Genomic DNA, 21161 nt, shown 5'->3' on the forward strand with positions numbered 1-21161 from the left:
TCTAACTTTAAAAGAGGTTTCCATAAGTGTAGGATAATTAAGAGCTGCCTGTACAAATTACAATGTGCAAACCCAGTTTGATCAGACGAGAGCTGGCTAAGAATGATTAATGCTGGTAAGAAGAGTTGTGTATTAACACATACATTGTCAACAGATTGCATGCTATGTTAACTTGCACCGTGTGAAATTCACAATAAGAGGAAGTTCTGTGCTCTGCACACACAGACCAGTGGAAGCCCCTGTACTCAAAATATTGTTCCTTGGTTAATTCAATGCAGCAGGATAAGGATTACATACATGTACCATTATTTCATTTCCTCATTACCTCAAGGTTATATGGTGTTGTTGAAGGGCCACCCACCCTCATGCACACATACAGTGATAAAGGCTAATGCATTAGGCATGGCAGGTCCCTGATAAAGGACGGAAGTCATCACGTCAGTCAGAAAGACTGATTTGCTTTGGAATTTCAGGCTCTCTGTTTTTCCTACGAAAAACCTGCAAGTTGCCTTTAAGAATGAGGAATGTTGGTGATAATATTTAAACGACGCTCAGAGGTTAAACCTCAGTTTTGTGTAACCTTTTGAATTCCAAACATGTTACTGGTGGATAGAAAACGGGTCAGTGTAAGCACAGGAAACAGACTTGTGTCACACTTTCCAGTTTTCCAAAAGAGAGGCCGCAGTGGTACACAATAATGACCTCAAAGTGTGCTTGTGTTGCCCTGAACACCCCTGAAGAGTAAGACAAAAACATCCTGGTTCACCTGAACAAGCAATTGGAGGCATGCATTAAGAAACACTATTATTGGAAGCAAGAATCCACAAAACCAATTAAAAGCTATGCAAACTCTTCAGAAGACTGACCTGGTTCAATATCTTGTATTTCAATATGCAGCACCATGTGTACTAGCTAGAGCTGCAAAGACTATTCAATGAAGAGAAAAATAATCGCTTACTATTTTGATAATCAATTCATAAAGTTGTTTTTTATGCAATGGGCCAAAAGTGTTGTTTTCAGCCTCTGAAACATTGAGCTTTCCTGCTTTTCTCTTTCCTATTAAACTGGTTTGTGGTCATTTTAAGACATCACCTTTGACTTTGAGAAACCGGGATGGAAATGTTTCACTACTTTACATTTTGTAAACAAATAATCAATAAATGAAATGTGAGTTTAATGAGCCTTGAAAGGTGAAGATGTCATATCTCAGAATAAAGTCAAAGCAAATGACTTAACAATGGCATAACCTGCCTAACCCAGACTATTTTTAACAGGGAACGAGGGAATTTATTTTATAGCTTAACGTGGCAACAGTTTTTATTACAAAGAGCCATTTTTTTTTCTTAGACATCTCCCTACACAGGCCTTGCTTCCCTCTCTGCAGACTTGTAATTGTAACTGACCCGTCTACAGCCAAACCCTATAGGATATTTAGTTCTCAAGTCAAACACGGACACTTCAAACATTACAAAAGGGTGGAGTTGCAAAGTGGACACACTGGATTAATTAATGTATGATGTAGTGTATCGTTGTCAAGTACTATTTCCCTTTGGTCTGCCCATTAGGCCCCGGGGCAGGAGGCGGTGGAGGTGGAGGAGTTCTCGGAGCTGGAGGCCTCGGGACTGGCGGAGGTCTAGGAGCTGGAACAGGCTTCGTACCTGGAGGTCAGTGCTTTGTCTACGTCTGTATCTATACATGACACCCAATAACAGGTTAAACTGCATAGGTCTGTTATCTATATATCCTTAAGAGTGCATCAATTAAGTGCATTAGTCAGGTAAGTCCATTGCGAGGTTGTTGACGCAACAATGACAATCTTTGAACAACATAAATAGCACTAGCTTATGCTTTTGTACCTATTGCACAACAACCTGCAGTCAGCATCACGCTGCTCCTCTGTAACATCAAAAAATAAGGTTGAACATTTTTCTCTTCTCCTTCACTGGTTACAATCCTGGCCTTTGTAGCCATTGCTTACCTTTAACAAAATATGTGTATTAACAAATCTCTATCCTGACCCAGGTGGCTATGGAGGCTACGGAGGGGGTTATGGTCCAGGTGCTGGTCAATACCCAGGAGCTGGTAGAACTGGTCCCAAATCTCCTAAAACAGGTATTTACTGTTCATCATTACATAGTTTAATGATTACTGAAATATGAAAAGATATAATATTTTGTATTTTACCTTTGGAACAGGTTATAGGCTTGGAGGTGCAGGAGTTGGGCCTGGCGGTGCTGGGTTTGGGCCTGGTGGTGCAGGAGTTGGGCCTGGCGGTGTTGGGTTTGGGCCTGGCGGTGCTGGGTTTGGGCCTGGCGGTGCTGGGTTTGGGCCTGGGGGTGCAGGAGTTGGGCCTGGCGGTGCAGGATTTGGGCCTGGAGGAGCTGGAGTTGGGCCTGGAGGAGCTGGAGTTGGGCCTGGTAGTGCAGGGTTTGGGCCTGGCGGTGCAGGAGTTGGGCCTGGCGGTGCTGGAGTTGGGCCTGGCGGTGCAGGAGTTGGGCCTGGCGGTGCAGGAGTTGGGCCTGGCGGTGCTGGGTTTGGGCCTGGCGGTGCAGGAGTTGGGCCTGGCGGTGCTGGAACTGGTGGTGCAGGAGTTGGGCCTGGTGGTGCTGGGTTTGGGCCTGGCGGTGCTGGAGTTGGGCCTGGCGGTGCTGGAGTTGGGCCTGGTGGAGGTGATAATTAGATTTATATAATACTATATAGTATAGTTAAATATACAATACAATAGAGAACAAGTTCCAAACTAAAATGCACTTAAGATACCCAACTGAAGTGACATTTTACTTGATTTTTGTTTTAGTTCCAATGCTGCCGCAGACTGGCACAGCAGGCGGAGGTCCAGGAGGGAAGAGCAGTGGTAAAGCATCAAAACAAGTTCCAGGTAAAAAAAACAATCAATTTTTCTTCCTGATTGGATTTGCAACATCCATTCTGTTAAACCAGAAATATTGATTTTTTTTTGTAAAACATTCTTAATCTGGGCTTGCTGTCACACAGGACTTGGGGTGCCGGGACTATATCAAGGTGGATATGTACCAGGCCAAGGTATGTTTTAACACAAGCAACATAAACATATATTAAACTATTAGTATTCAGTGTTTTTAGAGTTGTATCAGTTTTCCTCAGCAATTATCCTCTGATATTCCCTGGCTAGGTTTTGGAGGCCGCGGTGTTCTCCCTGGAGTGGCCACAGGAAATGGACTTGGACCTCAGACTGGTGTGTTAATACACTCGATGTTAATCAATCTTGTAACATCACAAATTGGATTACATCCCCAAAAACTGAAATATTGGCCTTATTCTCTGCAGGGGCTGGTGTGCTTGGCCAGGGGGGTGCTGGACCAGGAGGGGCAGGCAGTAAGTGTCACAAAGTCCTGTATAATATTACAAGGGGATTTCAAATGCATTACTTTAACTTGAATTAAATCATTTATTAACAATAATAAATATTATCGAAGGCTGCAATTGAGTTTCACAGGATGATCATCCAAGTATTGTATTTCTTCCTCAGATGGACGTGGACAGCAGTTGCCTGGGGTTTTTCGTGGTTACCCTCTCATATCACCAAAATCAGGTATATTGGAAACAGCGATGCATTAAACTCCCCAGCTGCATGTAGAGTTAAGGAACGTCAATGATAAATGCAAAGGCTGAAACATAGAAAATGATTTATTCTTTAACTTGCAGGGACGGGCAAATCGAAGAATCCAGCCAAATATGCAGCTAAATACGGTAAAGACACATTGGTGGAGGCGTCAACATATTATTAAAAATATGCCGGTTACGTAATATTTTGATGTGTTGCAATAATAAGCTAAGCTCATCTGTTTTCATGACCAGGTGGAGGTGCTTTTGGTCGAGTTGGTGCTTTGGGGGCTGGGGCCGGAAGACTCCCAGGAGGAGGAACTGGAGTCGCACCAGGATTTGGAGGTGGAGTTGGAACAGTGGTGCACATTTTTAGGGCTATTAAAAGGGACAGTAAAGTTCAGGATTCACCTATCAAAGAATTTGTCAAAGAATGTACTATATCCCATATATATATATATATATATTATTCCTGGGATATTTCGAACAATTATTATAATAAAAAATGTGCACCGGTCATTTAGTGTTTAACTGAGTGTTTAATTGGATATTTTTTGTGCCATAGGTTATGGTCCAGGCTCAGCCAAAGCTCGCAAATATGGTGAGTCATTAATCAAAATAACAAAATAACAACCACCCATTTTCTTCTGTAGTGCTGAAAAATTTCTTTAACTTTCCAGGTCTGCCTGGCGGTGTAGGCACTGGTGCCTCTGGAGGCCTCGGAGCAGGAGGACCAGCAGGGGGAGCTGGAGTTGGCACAGGAGTCGGACCTGGCTCTGGGGTTGGTTTTGGTCCAGGTGGTGCCGGTACTGCTGCTGCTGGAGGAGCAGGAAGAGGAACTGGAGTTGGCACAGGCGGGGGACCTAGCTCTGGGGTTGGTTATGGCCCAGGTGGTGCCAGTACCGGGTCAGGTGGTCTAGGTTATGGTCCTGGCGGTGCAGGGACTGGTGCCGCTGGAGGGATTGGAGGAGGACCGGCAGCAGGAGCTGGAGTTGGCACGGGCGTGGGACCTGGCTCTGGGGTTGGTTATGGCCCAGGTGGTGCTGGGACTGGACCTGGAGGAGCGGGCTATGGGCCCGGCGGCACTGGGTCTGGCAGAGGTGGAGCAGGAACAGGACCTGGAGGTAATTATGAATCAGTAGATTAATGTGCCTTTCAGTTATGAATGAAGGTACACTTTTAAAAGTAGTTGCTTAAATTACACAATATGGTAATTTTACAGATTGCATTGCTTTAGCAAAAAGTAATGTATGATTAATATGTTTGTTTTCAAGGGTATGATGCCAATGCGAAAGCTCGTAAATATGGTAATTATCATTATATTATATAAATTAATTACATGCAACTTATTACTGTTTACTTGCATCTAATAAAGTACATTTAATAGCTTATAAAACATGGCTTTTTCTGCCTTTAGGAATGTTGAGTGGAGCACTTGGAGGTTCAGGAACAAGTCCTGGAGGAGTCAGGCCTGGTGGTGCTGGTACAGGCTATGGACCAGGAGGAGGAGTCAGGCCAGGTGGTGCTGGTACAGGCTATGGACCAGGAGGAGGAGTCGGGCCCGGTGGTGCTGGTACAGGCTATGGACCAGGAGGAGGAGTCGGGCCCGGTGGTGCTGGTACAGGCTATGGACCAGGAGGAGGAGTCGGGCCCGGTGGTGCTGGTACAGGCTATGGACCAGGAGGAGGAGTCGGGCCCGGTGGTGCTGGTACAGGCTATGGACCAGGAGGAGGAGTCGGGCCCGGTGGTGCTGGTACAGGCTATGGACCAGGAGGAGGAGTCGGGCCTGGTGGTGCTGGTACAGGCTATGGACCAGGAGGAGGAGTCGGGCCTGGTGGTGCTGGTACAGGCTATGGACCAGGAGGAGGAGTCAGGCCAGGTGGTGCTGGAACAGGCTATGGACCAGGAGGAGGAGTCGGGCCTGGTGGTGCTGGTACAGGCTATGGACCAGTAGGAGGAGTCAGGCCAGGTGGTGCTGGTACAGGCTATGGACCAGGTGGAGGAGTCGGGCCTGGTGGTGCTGGTACAGGCTATGGGCCAGGTGGAGTCGGGCCTGGTGGTGCTGGTACAGGCTACGGACCTGGTGGAACTGGATCAGGAGGAACAGGAACAGGACCTGGAGGTAATTATAAACTAGAAGTTTGATGGTTTTCGGGAAATGTGCCAATAGTTATGGCTTAAGAGACACTATCCAGTTAGTAGACAGAGCTCTATTGCGATAACAAATACAAATGTATAATAAGCCTTCTTTGTTTGTGTTAAGGATATGATGCCAATGCCAAAGCACGTAAATATGGTAATTATATTTATATTATTTTAATATAATTGAATGCAACTTTATTATTTTTGTATACTTTGAATATCAAGACTACTATATTGACTGTTTTCCCCATAGGCATGTTAAGTGGAGCACTTGGAGGTCCAGGAACACGTCCTGGAGGAGTTGGGCCTGGTGGTGCTGGAACAGGATATGGACCAGGTGGAGGAGTTGGGCCTGGTGGTGCTGGTACAGGCTATGGACCAGGTGGAGTTGGGACTGGTGGTGCTGGTACAGGCTATGGACCAGGAGGAGGAGTCGGGCCTGGTGGTGCTGGTACAGGCTATGGACCAGGTGGAGTTGGGACTGGTGGTGCTGGTACAGGCTATGGACCAGGAGGAGGAGTCGGGCCCGGTGGTGCTGGTACAGGCTATGGACCAGGAGGAGGAGTCGGGCCTGGTGGTGCTGGTACAGGCTATGGACCAGGTGGAGTTGGGACTGGTGGTGCTGGTACAGGCTATGGACCAGGTGTAGGAGTCGGGCCTGGTGGTGCTGGTACAGGTTACGGACCTGGTGGAACTGGATCAGGAGGAACAGGAACAGGACCTGGAGGTAATTATAAACTAGAAGTTTAATGGTTTTCGGAAAATGTGCCAATAGTTATGGCTTAAGAAACACTATCCAGTTAGTAGACAGAGCTCTATTGCATTAACAAATACACATGTTTAATAAGCCTTCTATGTTTGTGTTAAAGGATATGATGCCGATGCCAAAGCACGTAAATATGGTAATTATAGTCATATTATTTTAATATAATTGAATGAAACTATTATTTTGGTGTACTTGTTTTCCACAAAGAATATTATGACTACTATAATGACTGTTTTGCCCATAGGCATGTTAAGTGGAGCACTTGGAGGTCCAGCAACACTTCCTGGAGGAGTCAGGCCTGGTGGTGCTGGTACAGGCTATGGACCAGGAGGAGGAGTCGGGCCCGGTGGTGCTGGTACAGGCTATGGACCAGGAGGAGGAGTCGGGCCCGGTGGTGCTGGTACAGGCTATGGACCAGGAGGAGGAGTCGGGCCAGGTGGTGCTGGTACAGGCTATGGACCAGTAGGAGGAGTCGGGCCCGGTGGTGCTGGTACAGGCTATGGACCAGGAGGAGGAGTCGGGCCCGGTGGTGCTGGTACAGGCTATGGACCAGGAGGAGGAGTCGGGCCCGGTGGTGCTGGTACAGGCTATGGACCAGGAGGAGGAGTCAGGCCTGGTGGAGCTGGTACAGGCTATGGACCAGGAGGAGGAGTCGGGCCTGGTGGTGCTGGTACAGGCTATGGACCAGGAGGAGGAGTCGGGCCCGGTGGTGCTGGTACAGGCTATGGACCAGGAGGAGGAGTCAGGCCTGGTGGAGCTGGTACAGGCTATGGACCAGGAGGAGGAGTCGGGCCTGGTGGTGCTGGTACAGGCTATGGACCAAGCGGAGGAGTCGGGCCTGGTGGTGCTGGTACAGGCTATGGACCAGGAGGAGGAGTCGGGCCTGGTGGTGCTGGTATAGGCTACGGACCAGGAGGAGGAGTCGGGCCAGGTGGTGCTGGTACAGGTTACGGACCAGGTGGAACTGGATCAGGAGGAACAGGAACAGGACCTGGAGGTAATTATAAACTAGAAGTTTGATGGTTTTCGGAAAATGTGCCAATAGTTATGGCTTAGGAGACACTATCCAGTTAGTAGACAGAGCTCTATTGCATTAACAAATACACATGTTTAATAAGCCTTCTATGTTTGTGTTAAAGGATATGATGCCGATGCCAAAGCACGTAAATATGGTAATTATAGTCATATTATTTTAATATAATTCAAATCAACTCTATTATTTTTGTGTACTTGTTTTCCACAAAGAATATCATGACTACTTTAATGACTGTTTTGCCCATAGGCATGTTAAGTGGAGCACTTGGAGGTCCAGGAACACGTCCTGGAGGAGTTGGGCCTGGTGGTGCTGGTACAGGCTATGGACCAGGTGGAGGAGTTGGGCCTGGTGGTGCTGGTACAGGCTATGGACCAGGTGGAGGAGTCGGGCCTGGTGGTGCTGGTACAGGGTATGGACCAGGAGGAGTCAGGCCAGGTGGTGCTGGTACAGGCTATGGACCAGGAGGAGGAGTCGGGCCTGGTGGTGCTGGTACAGGCTATGGACCAGGAGGAGGAGTCGGGCCTGGTGGTGCTGGTACAGGCTATGGACCAGGAGGAGTTGGGCCTGGAGGTGCTGGTACAGGCTATGGACCAGGAGGTGGAGTCAGGCCTGGTGGTGCTGGTACAGGCTACGGACCAGGAGGAGTTGGGCCTGGAGGAGCTGGTACAGGCTATGGACCAGGAGGAGGAGTCAGGCCTGGAGGTGCTGGCTACGGACCTGGAGGTAGGAGGAAAAATAAAGATGTATTAAAATAAAAAGGCATGTCTGATTTCAAATAGAAGCTTTTAGACCAGTTGATACTGTTTTTATTATTCTTATTATATCTTGATGTGTCTACATGTTGTAGGTTATGCTGGTGCCAAAGCCAGAAAATATGGTAAGAATATACTTTTGTCTGCTCATCATCAACCAACCTTTAACCAGCAATAACATATCAATATATCTGCCATGAACACATCCTGTTGTTTGTCATTAGAGTGTTCATTTCGTCAGGTTGGTTCATATTTCCCGATATAATGCTGCTTTCTGCAGGAGGTGCTGGAGGTGCCCTGGGTGCAGGAGGACAGACCAAAAGGCCTGGTTATGGGCTCGGAGCAGGAGGAATGGTTCCAGGACGAGGTGTTGGAGTATCAACCGGTGGTGGACCTGGAGCAGGACTGGGACCAGGTGGCTTTGGACCAGGCAGTGCTGGAGGTATGAAGAGAAAAACAACATATTGGAAACAAATTCTACACTTCTTTCCCTTTTTGGAATTCTTTAGTTCATTTGATATCATCAATATCCTATTTTGAGACTACATGTTTTAAGTGCCATAATGACCCTCTATCGTCGGCTAATATAAAAACTCCCTTGGGCTTTCATGAAAAGGAACCGGATATGGACCTGGTGGATATGGGCCTGGAGTTGGACAAGTGCCTGGGGCAGGGTATGGACCAGGTGGAGGCTATGGTACAGGACCAGGAGTTGGATATGGACAAGGTTCCGTTTTTATTTTGTCCATGACAAATCTTGAAGAACTCAAATTAAGATGAGTTGTAACTTGCCTTTCTTTTTCCTGCAGGCTATGGAGCTGGATCAAAAGCCGCTAAATACGGTATTACAATTTTATTTTGTATTTCTCTAAAACAAGATGGATCAACATTTCTATAAAAACTAAAACATTTATTTATGATCCAGGTTTAGGTGTAGGTGCTGGCGGAGTTCTTGGAGGAGGTGCAGGCCGAGGAGGTGAGTTGTTTATGTTTGATAACGTTAAGCCCTGCAAGCCGAGAGCAATTCAAATGATTTTTTCAATGATAACCTCTTGATGGAATTTCTTTCACCAGATGAGTTTTATTGTGTCATTGTATAGTGGGTTATGAACAAGGAGACTAGTCTAGAACACATTAAAGTATGACATATTCCTTTATTGACCTCTATTGTAGCAAGGTGTCTTGAACCAAACATGAATTGTAAGTGAATCAAACAGTTTGTTGTGTCATGTCAAGAGTTAAAATAAATCACTGTGTTTTTTGTCACACGAGTAGTCAATATTTCATCAATTGTATTTGTTGTGATCATCAGGCTATGGAACAGTTGGATCAAAAGCTGCTAAGTACGGTAAGTTGACAAGACTCTGTTAAGTAAAACATTATGTGTATATTTTATAGATGTTTGAACTAAAGAATAGAGCTGTTTATAAGGACATCTTTTTAATTTACCATATTATCTATTATATAAACTGTAGCTCAACCTGGTGGAGTTGTACCGGGGGCAGGATCTGGGAATGGGACCGGCACGGCAGGATCTGGTACTCCAGGATCTGGTACTCCAGGATCTGGTACTCCAGGATCTGGTACTCCAGGATCTGGTACTCCAGGATCTGGTACCCCAGGATCTGGTACCCCAGGATCTGGTACTCCAGGATCTGGTACTCCAGGATCTGGTACCGCAGGATCTGGTACCGCAGGATCTGGTACCCCAGGATCTGGTACCCCAGGATCTGGTACCCCAGGATCTGGTACCCCAGGATCTGGTACCCCAGGATCTGGTACTCCAGGATCTGGGACAACAGGAGCTGGGACAACAGGAGCTGGGACAACAGGACCTGGTACTGCAGGACCTGGCACAGGGACCGGCACTGGTGTTTCAGTAAATGGCACTGACACAAGTAGTGGTGCAGGGACAGCAACTGGAACCAGTGGTAAGTCTTTGTGTTAAGGATTAAGTATATACATTCTGGTTACTCATGAACTATTTGGAATATCTAAGTGTGTTGAACTGTGTCTCCTGGATCAGGAGGAGGACTTGGAGCCACAGGAGGAACACCAGCTCCTGCATCAGAAGGTATTTGTTAAGTTTAGCAAAATGCAGCACGACACTGTAACACATTTTCGTCACATATTATCCCAATACATTTACTCATAGGGTTCCCAATGCATTTGTTATACTATAAAATATTCTTTATAAGAATGAAAAAGAGATAAATTGAGGTGAGGTTCCAGAGTATAAAAATAAATAATAGAAAATGTTACGCCTGTAAGGGAGGGGCAACTGAGTTTGATTCAATTTGTTTGGAAGGGGAGAGGGAGACCCCATCTTGTGTTCATCTAAGTGAACTCTCTAGTTAAAAGATTATGCCAGTCTTTGTTTGATTTATTCCGTTTACATTCACATCAAAAGCTCTTTTATATGCAGTACCATTTTTAAATCTCCCTGACCTTATTCCAGGTGATGGCGGCGCCGGCAGTGTGATAGAGGGGTCTGGAAGTTCTGGAGGAGAAGGTGTGTCTAAACTTGCTGGAAAACCTGTGTTTTCTTACCTTAAATTCACACATTTTGAGATTGTTAGACAACGAATATCACAACTGTAAAATTCAAGTATTTCGGTATAGAAAACTGATGGTTAAACAAGATGGCCAACAGACTACACAGGAAACACTGGAGAAAATAAAATCGAGAATACTAAATATGCAACTAATTCTTATTTATTTGCATTTATTCTTTCAGTGGCTGGCAGACCTGTGGGAGCAGGAGGTGATGGAGACGTCTTGGGTGGAACAGGAATCCCCATCATTGGAGCAAAACCAGGTATCTTGGTCATTTCAACTACAAATTCAAGAGAAAAAGTTAAGGTGTTCATTTATTCTGCTACTATTTGTTGTTGTCTTTCATCTTTTTTCTTAATGATTTTCTTGGAACAGGCCTCAATGGGACAGACGTTCCAGGTCAGTGTTTATTTTACAGCCAGAGTTTCTGCATGTTTGTCCGCAAACTAATTCTGTCAGAGTACATCTGTTAGTCAGCCAGACATCAAAATAACAGTGCATCTAGGCTTTTGTTTTGGATAGTGCCACCATGTGGACATTTCCAAACACTATATTTTAATTCAACTGGACTTTGAGGTTTAGTAGAAAACACATTCCCCACCAAGGATCCAGGAATACTTAAAAAAAAGCCCTGCCTACACAGACCTTTGGATCATTGCTGGACATTTTTGTTCTACATTGATGCCATTTACCATCTCTAACATTTAATGTTCTGTATATTTACAAGGCAAAATTAAAAGACCAATATATCCACACTATCCCAAATACTGCATGTAACATACAAGAGACCAACAAGTGTTTCTGCTTAATTTAAACTAGGAATGAACAAGGCTGATCCTTTTGTTTTCATATCCTACAGGTTCCACAGGAGCTGCTCCTGGTGAGTTGAAATAAAGTACACTCAATATGTTACTTATGAGATGTTAATCAAAATGGACTATTGCTTAATAACAGCACAGTATAAACAATCAATTGGCCTCACAAGATACAGTGGCATGTCACGCTATCACAAATCCTTTTCATCTTGATGCTGATCACAATATTTCTCCACCTGAATGATAATCTGTATTTCTATTATTTTAGTTGGAGGTGAGGCTGTGCAACCAAGTGGTACGCAAATCTGCATTACACTTCTAAAAATACTACAGTACTTCCAAAATATATACCAGATGTTGAAACTTGCACTTCCTGTATTGTTAATTGATTTAATTGTGTAGGTTCTGATGGGGATCTTTCAAGTGGGACACTGCCAGGAGCCAAACCTCTCAAACCCCCAGGTCAATAAAATGAAATCTAATTTATTTCAGGATAATTTATTTATCTATTACCCAACAGCATTTTGACAATGGTACAAAACAAAGCAACGTATTACATTACCTCTAATGAGTGCTATTCATAAGCCAAACAGACTTATTTTAAACTTTATATATACATGAACCTTGGTATTGTTTTTGTGTGGATTTTGTGAAAGCTAATAGGGATCAACATGAAGAATAAAAAACACTCACCAGGCCTCTTTGCTGTAATGATGTTTTTTATGTAATAGTTTAATACTTACTGAGTTGCTTTGTTCTTGATTGCAGTTTAACTTCTAGCTGAAATACAGGTGTGGTTTTCTATGCTCTATCTGCAGGTGTCCCCAGAGGTGACACGCCCGGTGAAGGAGATGGAGAGGGAGGTCCTGATGGAGAGAGAGGAGGTGCAGGAGGAACAGGAGGTGTTTCAGGTGGCTCAACAGGAACTGGAGTTGGACCAGGAGAAGCAGCCGGTGGAGTTGGGGGAACACCCAAACCATCAAAAGGTGACATTTTTGGCGTATGACTGTAAACACCACATTGACTGCATTACATTTGACACCTTTATACATCAATCTGTATCAAACGTCTATAACAATGACTCAGAGGTAGTAACTGAAAATGTTCATACTAAAGAAAAAAGTTAATTTTATCAGTTTATTTCTTAAATGTACAGAGGGACCTGATGGGACTGTAGCAGGAGGTGCAAGTGGTGGACCAGGTGGACCAGGTGGAGCAGGGGGGGTGACAGGAGGTCCTGGAGGAGTTGGAGGAGGTCCAGGCGGAGTTGGAGCAGGTCCTGGAGGAGTTGGAGGCCAAGGTGGTGTTGGAGGAGGTCCTGGAGGAGCAGGCTTGGTACCTGGGGCTGGTGGAGTAGGAACAGGAGCATTTAAACCTGGAAAAAGTGAGCAGCTGCCATGTTTTGATCTCTGAAATGTTTGTGACCCAAACATACATGCACATGTTACAATGATGCTCACACTGTATTCATTACAGGCTATGGTGCTGGTGGAGCTGGAGCTTTACCAGGTGGAGGTGAGTAAACCAACTCTATCATGGCATTTGTATTTGCAATGGATTATGTCATATTTGAAATACTCAAGCAAGTTCATCTTCTTTAAAAATGTAAGATTCAATGAATCATGGTGTATCTCTCTCAGGCTTACGTTACCCGACTGGATCTGCAGTAGGACAGGGAAAAGCTGGCAAAGGTTTGCTAAACTGTCAACTATATTCTTCCTGTTTTAATCAGTATCTGGGATTCGAAATAAGCTACATGATGCTTGTTATGTTTTTTCTTTCCATCAGTATATGGGACTCTCGGCGCGGGGCAGGGTAGGGTCGGTCCTGGCGGTTATGGAGCTGGTCCTGGAGGCTATGGTGCAGGACCCGGAGGCTATGGGGCTGTCCCAGGTGGATATGGTGCAGGACCTGGAGGCTATGGAGGAGGGGGCGTTGGTGGTGGAGGTCCAGGGGGTGCTGGGACCCTCGGAGTTGGAACTGGAGCTGGTGTTGGACCTGGGGGATATGGTGTGGGTCCTGTTGGTAAGTTGACCTAAATAGCACATCATTAACATATTGGTTAAAGGAATATTTGATCCCCAAAATTATCATTCATATATCAATTATTTACCTTGCCTTAAATTGTTGAAGAACACTTTTCTCACGAGCCTCCAAAGTGAACGAAGATTAAAAAACACTGAGAAAACAAAACCTTACTCTTAGAACACTACAATACGATCTCAAAAAATTTACAGTCTCTCTTTTGGTGAGCAATTGATATACAAAGTATCATGTTGGGGTTAAAGTATTTCCTTAACTTATCTTAACTTATCCTATCTGTTATTCAGTTTCTAGATACGGCACAGGTCCAGGACAGGGCACCGGCAAACCCTCAAAACGTAGGATATTATTTAACAGATATGCAGAGAACAAAGTCAAACATTTATACAGTGAACTGGAACTTAAACAATATTTGCTTGTAGGTTACGGGGCAGGAGCTGGTGGTTACGGGCCTGGTGGTTACGGGACTGGACCAGGTGGAGTTGGTCCTGGTGGTTCTGCTGGTTACGGTCCTGGTGGAACTGGACCAGGAGGATATGGGCCAAGCACAGCAGGGACCGGACCAGGTGGGGCCGGAACCAGGCCAGGCGGATTCGGTCCTGGCGGTGTTGGCACAGGAACAGGCAGCTATGGACCTGGAGGAGCCGGAGTAGTTCATGGCGTTTATACTGCTGGAGGTCAAGGACTAAGGAAAAGAAAGCCTGCCAAATCAGGTATAATAGTCATGAATTATGACACTTATAAATACTTTTTACTGAAATGGCATAGGTCATTACTGTATATTCATGCTGGTTACTTCTTCTGATAGGCTATGGATCATCCTCTCTGGGTGGAACAGGCTATGGACAAGGTGAGAAACACTTTAAAATGTGCAGTTTGTTTAGGGGTTATCTCTATGTCTGTATATCATAACTACCTCAATTATTAAAAATACAATCAGGACTAGGAACAAAGTTATTAAGAACAAAGAGTGCTACATGGATACTTTTGTTGTTCTGTGTACCAACTGTGTATTTTATCTTGACACATTCCTATATATCTAAATCTGTAGACTAATTCTAATTGAACATTGAGTTGGCAGACTAGAGCAGTACTTCTACCTTCTTTAAAGTAAAGCAAGGTAATTGCTTCTACTTATTATTATTAACAGACAAATACAACCATAGGAACACTTAATTTAAGCTGAATAGAACTAAAACACTCACCAACACTGTCAATATTAAGCCTTTCTGTTGCTCCAAAAATCAACAACTATATTTGAAATATGCCGGATCTACGGGCTGCTTATACTCGCTTTCTCCCTAATAATATAATACTAGCAGCTTTTAAGTAAAAAGCTCAACTATGCCTGTTTTTTAGGTGCAGGAGTTGGACCTGGCAGATATGGGCCTGGGGGAGTAGGACCAGGAGGCGCTGGTACAGGAACTGGAGGCTACGGACCAGGAGGCGCTGGCACAGGACCTGGAGGTTTCGGACCAGGAGGCGCTGGCACAGGACCTGGAGGCTACGGCCCAGGAGGCGCTGGCACAGGACCTGGAGGTTTCGGACCAGGAGGCGCTGGCACAGGACCTGGAGGTTACGGACCAGGAGGTGCTGGTACAGGACCTGGAGGTTTTGGACCAGGAGGCGCTGGCACAGGAACGGGAGGTTTCGGACCAGGAGGCGCTGGCACAGGAACGGGAGGTTTCGGACCAGGAGGCGCTGGCACAGGAACGGGAGGTTTCGGACCAGGAGGCGCTGGCACAGGAACGGGAGGTTTCGGACCAGGAGGTGCTGGTACAGGACCTGGAGGTTTCGGACCAGGAGGCGCTGGCACAGGAACGGGAGGTTACGGACCAGGAGGTGCTGGTACAGGACCTGGAGGTTTCGGACCAGGAGGCGCTGGCACAGGACCTGGAGGCTACGGACCAGGAGGCGCTGGCACAGGACCTGGAGGTTTCGGACCAGGAGGTGCTGGCACAGGACCTGGAGGCTACGGACCAGGAGGCCCACGTTACGGAAAAAGAAAACCTTCTAAATCTGGTAAGTATTGATAATACAAGTAACATACATTAAAGGTGATTCATAAACTTTGTACAGAAGGAGAAACTCGATATAGAATATAGAAGAGTAACTGATTCTCATCTGCTTTTTTCCAGGTTATGGGTATGGCGCAGGTGAGTTTAGGGTTATGATTAGGGATGATGATTTTATTTGATTCATAAAGTATTTAGATGTGCTGATATATTTGGATGTTTCCCAGCAGGACGATTAGGAGGCGGTATAGGTGCTGGTCCTGGAGGAGCTGGACCTGCAAGCTATGGCCCAGGAGGATATGGACCAGCTGGAACAGGGACAGGCAATTTGGGTTATGGGCCTGGAGGTGCTGGAACTGGGGGCGTTGGCCCAGGAGGTGCTGGAACTGGGGGCGTCGGCCCAGGAGGTGCTGGAACTGGGGGCGTCGGCCCAGGAGGTGCTGGAACTGGGCCTGGGGGTTTTAGACCTGGAGGAGCGGGTGGAATTGGACCTGGTGGCCAAGCACTTGGGAACAGGAAGCCTCCTAAATCAGGTTACGGCTCGTCGTTGGGAGGAAGCCGCTATGGACCAGGTAAAGTTCTCAACGGATGCACATATTTCATTAAAATGACTGATACAATTTCTTTACGCTACTGGATATTTACCAGAACAAAGAATTACAATACACTTTAAGCCTTATCCACATGATAAAACTTGACTGTAAACATCTTCTGTCTCCATCTTTGTTCTATGTTTATTTATTAGTTGCCTTATTTTCATCTTTACTCTGCTTAATGATCATACATCTATCTAATATTTACTCTAATTGTTGCAGTTCTAATGCTGTGTGTTATCTTCTGCTTTTTGACTGACTTTGCATTTATACTCACGTGTGTCCAGGTAGTGCAGCAGGAGGAGCAGGAGGTCCTGCGGGAACAGGTCAGGGTGTAGGAGGAGGTGCAGGCAGCTTACCAGGTCAGTTTAGGAGGAGCACTGACACAATAAACAAGAGCATGTTCTTTTGCATTTTTACAGTAAAATATTTGAAAACAAATGCATTACAGTAAATCTCTGTCCTGCTTTTTGATGAGCTGTTCTATAAAGAGACGTGTGTTGTAGTAATAATCAAGCAGAAACAATTTATTTTGATCAAATAAATACATTAATAATATAAGGAAAATAAATAAATATTGTCCAAAAAGGTGTAGGTGAAGACTAAGCTTTTTATACCTACCCTTTTTACATTGAATGTTCTAATAGTTATATTGGTTTCCCCATACCTCCACACAATCGGTAGTAAATGTTTCAATGATACAGTAGATACACCAAGTTTGGATAAAGAGTAATATTGTATAGTTTTCTAGTGAATGTATAGTATGTATGCTGTAATGCACGTGTCAAACTCAAGGCCCGGGGGCCAAATCAGGCCCTTGGTGGATTTAATTTCGGCCCGCAGGATAATTTTTAATTACTATTAGATCTGGCCTGCCGGTATATTGCACGCACACCTTCAGTCAACCCTGAGGATTTCCTCAGCTCAGAGCCTGACCCCAAACATTGATGAACTTGCACCCAAGATGAGATGCCAAGTATCTGGCTTAAACTAGCATCACAGAGCAGCAAATTGAGTTTAAATGGATGTTTCCTTTTTGCACTTTTTTTTCTTGCAACAACAGGGCATGTTTGGTTTTTTCTTTGAGGGAAATTGTTTTTTTGAAGCTGTTGATAGCCTGTGGAAAAATGTAATCATAAGAAATGACTCCGGAAAAGCTGCAGATAGAGCCATAAGAAATGAATGCAACTGATTATTTAATGTTTAAAGTTGTTTTTATAGGCAATCATTTAAGCTTTGTTACTGTAGTTCCAGGTTTAATATGTGCAACAAGTTAATTTCAATACGTTTTGCAATAAAGATTGAACCAGTCCGGCCCTCGACTAGTACCGATTTTTTTATTTTGGCCCACTGTGTATTTGAGTTTGACACCCCTGCTGTAATGTGTCTTGTTCCAGCAGGGGGCGCTGGCCCTGGCTTTGGTGGGGTGGCTGGTGGAAACTATCCAGGTAAAACACTTGGTCAATTTTATACTCCCTTTTGTTTTTTAATCCCACAGTATATTCTTTGAAAAGTTTAAAAACTATAAGCAGTAAATATTCTTAAAAATGTTAAATATTGAAAAAATTCATGAGATAACACATGAGACCATTGTAAAGATGACCTTTTGTTTATCATGACTCTGTTTCCTGTTATTGTTCTATAGGATATGCGGGTGCCGGACAAAAATGTAAGAAAACACACAGTGACCTCTGGGATGAGCATGCTCTAATTAGCTTTAGCACTGACACATAACACAGTATTTCCTTGTTTCATTAAGTAATCTTTTAGTTTTAAATGTTGAGGCTTTTCCTACTCATAAGCACAAAAGACAGAATATTTGACAATGGAATTATTGATTACTTAAGTGACTTAAAGTAACAAAAATACAATTAAAAAGGCTGATAATTGTTTTAAGTTGTTTAGGAAAATGTAAGTCATGTATCAAGTCAAGTATGCTTTTATAATCTGTAGTGGTTTCATTGTAAAGAGGCTGTATGTGTGCAGAATAACTTTTCTCTTTGCTTGTATGTCCTTTAGCCAAGGCACAGATGGTAGCCAAATATGCAGCCATGCAGGCATTACTGGGAGCTAGGGGCTACAGAGGTAAAACCTTACACTTTGTACACAGTAAAACACTCTCATGGAAATGTGTGACTCAACTAAAATGCCTAGATATGATTCTGAAACATTCCAGCACACATACTCATGATTTATTCTGACTTTAACTGTAGTAACTTCAGTTGAATTAATGTTCTGCGGAGCAATCAACTTCCTCCTTCCAGTTTAAAGAAATGGTATTTGATGGAAGTGGTTCACACTTAGTTTTTCCTCTGAAACGAACCATGATGACTGTTAACTTTGAATTTGCACTCTTAGTCTGGTACAAGCATGTTTTTTCGAGAACTGACACTTCAAGAATTGCCCCACTGTAGTATAACAACCACAAATACAGGAACTACGTGACTGCGCAAGGTAAATAACAAAACTGACCCTTTTGACTGAGACGAGGACTTATCTTTAGTTAACTGAACTTAAAGGTGGGGTATGTAATTTATTTCAGAAACACTTTTTGTTATATTCCATGGAATGCTCTTAACATCCCGATAGCAATGAATACATTAAATGCTTTGACAATAAATACATAAAAAAATGTCATCTGTGGAAGCTGTAGTACTGTAAAAAGCACGACCAATCATCTGAGCCGGCCTGGCTAAAATAACTGGATGGCCTACCTGCCTGTCAGCCTTCCATCTCGTGCACAAACTTATCTCGTGCTCTCATTGGTCATGTGCGCGTTCGTGTGTGTTGGAGGAGGGGCTCGGTAAGGAAGTCTGAAGGAAGAGGCAGATTTTTTCTGGTTGTGTACTTTCAAATTCTAGCGCACTCGAGCTGGTTTCTCCAAAATAACATCCCCCCACCTTTAAGTTGACTAAATTTGATGTCTTAAGTTTACAAACGTTTTTTATTTAATATTAAATAATTATTCAGATACAGTAATTCAAATATTTTGCGGGAACTTATGTGTTCATGTGGAATGATCTATACATGTTTACAGTTTAGTTTTTACATATGAAGTATGCCTGCTCTATCATGTGAAGAATCATTTTCTCTGCTCTGTACTCAGGCGCCGGCTGCCAGGGTAAATACTGTGGCCGAAGGAGGAAGTGAGAGACCGGCAGACAGGAAGTTACCTCATTAAACCAACAGTGGTGCTATTGCATGATCTAGATCGTAAATGTCTTATCTACCATAGGAGCTAAAGCTTCAACACATTCCACATGATACACTTTTCATTTGCTTAGATTTGATACAATTTAAAAAAAGAGTGATGGTTCTCAACCTGTTAGGGTTGGGATTCTTCAAAACAAGGTGATGGTTTCATGCTGTTGTGAAATCTGTTCTTTTCATGTTGTTTTAATGTTCACCTTTTCAAAACTAGGTTAGGTTAGGGGATACATTCGTTATAATGGCAACTTATTTTCTCCATAATTCACCTTGAGGCTGGGGATCCCAACTAGCAGGTTGAGAACATCTCAAATAAGTACCACATGTCTTCTGAAGCTGTACTAAAATACAACTGTGTTTTTTTGTATTGTTGTTGAACACCATTTGTGTTCCTGTGTGAGTATCCCCATGAATCCTGATACCAAGGACACCCTCAGGGCAGCTCCTTCAGACCCGTCTGCATGCTGACAAAAAGTTTTAAAAAACAAAAAAATGCTTACCCAGTTAGACTGGACTTTGTTCAAGTCAGCAGATGTAATGCTTAAATTAATTCACTGTTTCTAGCTTTTACATCAAAGTGCAAACACTTGTGAAGTCTATAAAGAGAAATAAACAGATTGTTGCTATTTTGGGAAAAGTGTGAACAAAATGGACTCAAGTGGATTTTTTTTCTAGTGCGATGCGAGTCTGTTTTCATTTTGACGACAGTGGAGGCTGAAGGTCCTCAGATGTAAACACTTCTTCCACTCTGTGCACACCTTTATAAGCACCGTTTTATAGCTACATAACACTAATAGGTTTTGGTGTAAACATACATAAATATTTGTCATTGTTATAAGGATGTATGTGAGGTAATATGATTGGAATACGTGATATGGCATTTAAATGGCATCTGAAGAGCATTAATTACTGTGTTTTTCTTTTTTTAATGTACCTCCTTTAACACTGTTGTTCACGTTTGCTAGTCTTTTTTAAATTATGCTGACAAAGAGCAGGAAATTCTATTTAGTCTCATTTTAAGAATTCAAGCGCATTAATACAGTATTAAATATTTGAGTTATTTTGTGTGTGTTTCCAAAGTTTTAAAACGTGTGTATTGCTAGAATTATTACAAGTGCTTTGTTTACTACATTGTGATTGTAATGTCATTTGGATAGAAAGTGTAATTGATTGTCATGTTGCATTTGAGCTTACATTTGTGTCTTTATATCTAGCTCAACATGTGTTTTTAACATCTGCATTCTTTATGTGGCCTATGAAGAAAATGTTGCACTTTTGTACACTTCAGACAATCTCTGAAATAAAAAAAATGACCAATGACAGTTGTTGTGTCAGGTTATTGTTATTTTAAAGCAGCTAGAATAATTGTTGACATGTGAAACAGTCGGGAGGAGTTTGGGGCACTAGGGGCACAAGGTAAAAATAGGAAGCTGCACAGTCAGAAGCAGATTTTGGTTTTAACATGTTAATGTGTGGTGTGATAACCACAAGTGAGGCTACGGCCTGGGTAGGCTTAAAAAGTGTGAGCAGCAGTCTGACATTATCTTCATGGCAACTCATTGCAAGACTCAGGAAATGTTGTGTGTTAAACTCTAAACTGTATTACACTTCAGAGTTTAATACACAGCACAATATGAAGTTTACAGAACAGGTG

General features: G+C 43.8%; 1 protein-coding gene across 1 annotated transcript; it reads left to right on the forward strand.

Moving 5' to 3' along the window:
• The first annotated feature begins 8841 nt into the window (after positions 1–8841).
• On the forward strand, positions 8842–20815 carry LOC117490591 (spidroin-1-like). Its single transcript, XM_034140352.1, has 29 exons — positions 8842–8854; positions 8952–9005; positions 9088–9120; positions 9204–9254; positions 9591–9626; positions 9754–10209; positions 10305–10352; positions 10737–10790; positions 11016–11096; positions 11210–11233; positions 11694–11714; positions 11918–11944; positions 12052–12111; positions 12468–12635; positions 12806–13033; positions 13126–13164; positions 13290–13340; positions 13438–13674; positions 13980–14030; positions 14115–14405; positions 14501–14542; positions 15052–15714; positions 15831–15848; positions 15938–16279; positions 16588–16662; positions 17698–17748; positions 17946–17969; positions 18320–18385; positions 19407–20815. The coding sequence occupies exons 1-29, from the start codon at positions 8842–8844 to the stop codon at positions 19448–19450; spliced, it is 3348 nt and encodes a 1115-aa protein (XP_033996243.1). The 3' UTR covers positions 19451–20815.
• Positions 20816–21161: the final 346 nt, after the last annotated feature.

Source organism: Trematomus bernacchii, unplaced genomic scaffold (assembly GCF_902827165.1).
Source record: "Trematomus bernacchii unplaced genomic scaffold, fTreBer1.1, whole genome shotgun sequence".
In the NCBI taxonomy this organism is placed as follows: Eukaryota; Metazoa; Chordata; class Actinopteri; order Perciformes; family Nototheniidae; genus Trematomus; species Trematomus bernacchii.